General features: G+C 41.9%; 1 protein-coding gene across 1 annotated transcript in view; it reads left to right on the top strand.

Moving 5' to 3' along the window:
- Positions 1-4,262, top strand: part of MYO15A (myosin XVA) — a 761,224-nt gene extending 756,962 nt beyond the window's left edge. Inside the window, exon 69 of the mRNA XM_069212299.1 lies at positions 3,284-4,262. Within this exon, the coding sequence (XP_069068400.1) occupies positions 3,284-3,385 (102 nt within the window). The 3' untranslated portion in view covers positions 3,386-4,262. The remainder of the gene's footprint in view (positions 1-3,283) is intronic.
- Positions 4,263-6,000: the final 1,738 nt, after the last annotated feature.

Genomic DNA, 6,000 nt, shown 5'->3' on the forward strand with positions numbered 1-6,000 from the left:
TTTGTGCGCTAATGGCCCTCTGAATAATAGATGTGAGAGGGGAAATTATTTTGTCCCCTTGTCCCCCCCACCTTTGTCCCCCACCCTCTAAAATCTGGGGGGGATACATCCCCCGCGTCCCCCACACTTCCTACGCCCATGCATAGAGACCTGTGTAAAGTTGCGATTTCAAAAGGCAGAAGAGACGTTTTAAGGTATGGAAAAAGTTGGCTCTGGCCCAGGGCCCCAGCCTTTCAGGGGGCCCCCTCTTAGAGCCAGCTCTGTTCTCCACACAGTCCTGCCCTGATGACCTTGATTCGTTTTTAAACATTGTTTTAAAGATCATTTTCCTTTAATTTATTTTTAATATGGGTGATGTGTGGGAGTCTGTTGAAACATTTTGAAGAAAAATGTTGTTTGTTTTTCAACACCATCCAACATCTATAAAAAAAAGTTCCTTTTAGATCAAAATAGGACCTCACATATGAGAAGTGGCTGGCTGCTGCACAGTTTATTTTCAATAACTTTCAACAGCTGATGCTGCAATGCAATATTGAAAACACACATCACTATCCCTTAGTATCAGCTGGAACCACATTTCGAATTTGAAGCAGTGTGCCTGTGCAGTGTCTGTGGCCTGGACTAAAAGAACATGAAAAAGCTGACATTTGATCATAAATTCAAAACTGTTGTGAACAGCGGCCCCGTAACTACGTTTGCGCCACGGCCCCTAAAATCCTTAAGATGCCTCTGAAAGGCATAGTAATCCCGAAGGTAGGAATATAATTATTAATTGTTGAAAAGCGATCTGTTGAACCAATATTTTTATAATCAAAATGTTTTTAAAGCTGCAAAGTGACAATGGGGTGCAGAAAAACACGTTTGGTGCCCTAGTGGAAATGCTACAAGTGTGCAGTACGTGTATCACAAAATTTAACGTAGATGTGCAGCCTAGATGTGCAGCCTTTATTGCTCAGATAGGCGTGTTTTAACAGGCCTGCTGCAAACTTTAAGTCAAGTGAAAAGGTAACCCAAGTCTAAGCGTCTTACTACGAATGCCCTGGTAACAGATGCTATAATTGTCATATCTGATAAAATCCGATAACGAGATGTTTAGGATTTATCAGGTATAACTATCATCTAGTTCACGTTTTGCCCTACAAATGGGAGATAAAGTGTATTATTTTGGTGTGTACTACACCAAAATCCGTCTGCCGCAGCATTTATAAAACATTTTTCTTCCACTGAATTCTAGCAGGTTTGATGTACTGAAATGTAATGGGGATACAAACTGTATCACATCTGGTAATAACGGAGTGCGTAAAACATTGCACCTCTTATAATTGCACTCCCTTGTCAAGCAGGTGTTCGCACAATTTAACAGAGCACATGTATGCAGGACCTAAAAGTGGCGATGTAGTTAACGTGGTGCACCTTGCGTGTGCTTTTTCAGTCCTTCCTTCAACCCTGCAGGTAGAATAAGGGCTTGATTTACAGTTTGCCAAACTGCTAGTGTAACAGAGACACTGACTGGCAACATTCCTAACAAATATTAAGATGGCTTGCCAGTGCTGCAGGCGTTTTTCCTCCGAAACAGCTTCTGCAGGCATGGGGGATACCTCCGGATGATAATCTTGAACTGTTTCCATCCCTGTTCAGGCTTCAATCCAGCCTCCTGACTCCTTCTCTCGACTATGCTGCCTCTGTCCCATTCAATACAGCGTTGGATTGGGAAGGTGGCCCGTCGGGCATTGGGCGATGGGCCGGTTCATCAGGGACACCTGTTGGCAGGTTTTTCAGTTCTTCCCCAGTCCCGACAGATCACTGTAATGTGGTGCCAGCATCATGGATACTCCCTTGATGTGCCGTCAAACTGAGACTGAGGGCCAGGTGTTACTCAGGCCCTTGAGGCATTCTCACCTCAGCCCCCTGCCTCGTGTGATCCGCCTGACCCAGAAGCAGTGTCATCCCCCATTGGACCAATAATTTCATGCCGTGGTGGGTGTTCGTGGGTGGTGGGAGGGTGGGAGTTTGCAGGTGCCCCGCAGGGGGGGCATTCTCATCTAAGCCAAGGGAGCAGCAGTAGCTTTGTTTCTTGACCTCTCCCTGCCAGCCATCAACCTTAGTTTAAGTGGGCTGGGGGGAGTGAGCAAGAGAAATGGACTTGCTAGGGGCAAGGTGTTGTAATCTTGGCCCCAGTGTCTTTTAGGCATTGGTAGATGAGTGGGGGGTGTTGGCATAAGCCTTACTGTGAGGCCACTTTTCCCACCAAAATAAATACATAGGGTGTATCGTCCTACTCAAAGCTACAGAAGTTGGAGTTCAACATCCTGTGATTCTGGGCAAATCTCCATCCCTAAAATAAAAATGAATTTGATCTTGTGCAATGTAACTAGCTCTCATGCAGACTGTTTCATGCCTTTCGGCCGAGTTCCCACTATAGAAAACTACAAAAAATAATAATTCATGACTGTGGGCTACTATTTGTGGAAGTGCCGAATCCCAATTGTGTTCCCAATCCGACCCAGTTCAATAATACCTTACCCTGGATGCACATAGCTTCCAGAAATGTATCCCATCACTGAGAGTACATTTCCAAGACCCACATTCAAAATGTCCTCGGCAGTCATGGTTTTCATGGCTATCTTCCTCATAGGGAATGCCAGCAGAAATGGTGTCAGATGGCCCACGCTACATCGGGCAGCCAGATCAGTACAATTTAAGTCAGAATCATAGCTACTCTATGGGTGTTTCTCATGGACTCTTAGGGGGTAGAAGAGACAACCATCTTTGGTTGTCAAGTGTCCCATTACCACTCTTATTTAAATCTGTTCCTCTGTCTTCTTAAGTTGATAGCCACCCTCTTTGAGTACAATCACTATGCCTCCTACAATCTCATATTGTACCCTTGTCCAGTGCTTAATTTGTGCTGGTTGTAAACGGTGCTAAGCACCAGCTCTTATTTTTGAGGGCCGGCGCTTATTGTTCTGCCTCAAGCATTCACAGCAAGCAAAAGACACATTTGGGAAAGACAGAGGAAGAGAAACACGAAAAAGCTTCACAATAGGAGAGAGCAGAAAGCAGAGAGGAGCTTTAAATGGATTGAAGAAGCCGGAGACGGCTTCAGGATTACGCTGCCTCAGTATTCCGTGTTCGCACATTTAATTGCAGCAGTCGCGTGTTTAAGAGGAGGGCTTTGAGCACCGGCACATTTTTATTTACAAATTAAGAACTGCCCTTGTCTCTTGTTCTTCACGTTGGACTCAGGACACTATTAATTCATATGGTGTTCTTCACTTTGCAGGGCCTGGAACTATGCCGGGTAATTGCTACACACATGGAATATCTTCTGCATGCCAGAGAGAAAAGGCTCACCCTTCCACCCAGTGAGATCACCCTCCTCTGATTGGTGCCTGCTGAGTGTCGTGCAAAGCTTTTACCCAGCAACCCACCTCCTGAAGACCAGCGACCAACATATACACAGAGGGGAACTGTAACAACATAGATTTAAGGATCAAGTGGAAGATCAAGTGTTTTTTCAGTCCACTGGGTTGGAGTGCCAAACATTCTGGCACTTTCCTTCAAACGAGATGTCCTTTGCACAAACGCCTCTGAACGGTACAAAGTTTCATTTGTATAGAAATGTACCCATGTTACTAACCAGAACGCTGTGGACTATGCTTAATTGATGCTGCCTTTGAGAAGGGAGGGTGCACCAGAATGCTGTTCAAAGCAAAGCAACACAAAAACTGAATGGACAGAGCCCAGGTTACCCCACAGACAGTTGTTTTTAAACAAAAAGGAACACATTCTGTTTCAGCATCATGGGAGTGATGATCAGCACACAATTTGCAGTAGAGACTCAGATGCCTTATGTATAAATACGTGGAAGATGTTTTAAAACATGCTGTAAAAAGGTTCTGTTAATAATCATGTACATAGTAAATTATTTTATTAGTAACATGAATATTTTCTTAGAATGGCCGATTGTGAATATGTAAACATTCATTTGGTTTGTATCATGAAAAAGTATTTGTGTCCCAAAACCTCTGACCGTATCATATGTACAGTGGGAAGATTGTTTTGTACGCCTTACTTGCATTATTTTAATTTTGTTTCATCAAAACCTTTTGTTGAATACATTTTTTTAATATGATAATGCATTCCAAGTGCCTTTCTGTTGGCATATTGAACATTTTCAGCAGGGGGCATGTTGTATAACATCTTGTACCCTGTGCAGTTTCAAGTTGGGTGGGGGCTTTGACAGCACAGGAGGGTTTTTTATTTTGTGCAGAATAAAATATTATGGTAATAACTTGCCTTTCGATTCTTAGAAATTACCTTCCTTACGACCATACTCAAACTACCAGCCAGAGACAGTATGCCCTGTTCATGTAACTGCAACTAAGATTGCAAAAGTAAACAATGGTAGCAAGTTTCAGAGTAGATTAAAAAACTTCTTATGTTCATAGTTGCGATTTGTGTTCATAGAGCTGTTTCTTTTTTAATCACGTTGATATTATTTGGTTCCTATTGTCCTGGTTCTTTTTATTTTTCCAGTTGATATCTATTTGTACTACAGTAATATCGATTTTCTTATTCTTGTTTGAAGTGAGTTAAACTTGTTGACATTTATATTTATATTCCTATTGCAAGTAATTCTTACCCCTGCTACTGTTTTTTACTTGTTTCCTGGTTTCGTATTTATTCCTTCTGGTTACATTTTAGTTATTGTGTTTTTATGTTGCTTTTGACACTTTTATCTCTAATTGTATTTTTATTTGTGTATTTTGTATTCATGTGTTGTTCATTTTATTTATATTTAAAACGTGCTTTTTGCCTTCGCTTTAGAATTTTAATAGACTTGAACTAGTTGTGTGATCTGTTACTCATGACCTACACACACCATTTCTCCTTTTTCTGGGCTTATATGACCTGAGTTCTACATTCCCAATCCATCCGCTCCTAGCACTGTTAGGATTCAGCCGGGACTTGTGAATGTACTATTCCTTTAGTTAAGAGACATTTTATGGTTGTGTTGGTGTATCTCCCTCCAATTCTGCAGCGTCCTCTAACGAATGTGCACACCTTCTATAGCAGAGCTCAAGGGCGGTTGCTTTTGTGAAACGCTGTGTTGGCTTCACGTTGAAGAAAATGAATTAGTTACTTCTGCACAGTATGTTTCTATAAAAGAGTAAAAGATCTTCTAATCATTTAACAATGCTGTGCTATCCGACACGAAAGAACAGGAGTTGTTGCTTTGCAGGAGCATTGAATTGTTCCTTTATGTAGGAGGGCAGGGGTAATATGATGCTGTTTTGCATGAAATAGAAGTAATGGTTTGGGATGGCAGGTGCAGTATCATTGAGCTAAGTGGAATAGGACATATTGGACTTGTAATACGGCAGACAGAATATCCAAACACATTTTTGACAGAGTAGCCCGTCCGCAAAAATGTAAATCAGGCCCATTGTCTGCATAATGATTTGTCCTACAACAGAAGCCAGGAAAGACTCCTTCACAGAGGGGTGGAAGGAAAAGGAAATGTGCTACTCTGCATCAGGCAGAGGCTAAACTACCTGCATGAAGCTTTGGCAAAAGACGTTGGATGTTAGGTAGGGTAGAAGACATAAACATTAGTGTGGTCTCTGCTTCTTCATAGTCGTCCCCACAATAACTGTTGCATCTTGCAACATCACAGTAAGGAAAGATATTTTATTTCCAAGCAATGTTGATGGCATTCAAGAGAAGAGGGATGGTGGCATTATAAGTGATCATGAAATGTATTTCTAACAAATAGGAAATGTGTGGTTAGCTGCTGTCCGAGTATGATATCTTCCAAAAGGTGTAGTTATTCGCCACATGCAATGTGGTGCCCACCTACATCAAATTGCAAAGATGTCTCTGTACGCTGGCTTCAGCTAAATAGCACCACTTGCAGTAATGCAACGAATTTACTGTTTTATTGCCTGTTTCAAAAATCAGTTCATGTGATTTGTTAACATACGTAGTCATGACACT

The sequence above is a fragment of the Pleurodeles waltl genome, chromosome 10 (genome assembly GCF_031143425.1).
Source record: "Pleurodeles waltl isolate 20211129_DDA chromosome 10, aPleWal1.hap1.20221129, whole genome shotgun sequence".
Taxonomy (NCBI): domain Eukaryota; kingdom Metazoa; phylum Chordata; class Amphibia; order Caudata; family Salamandridae; genus Pleurodeles; species Pleurodeles waltl.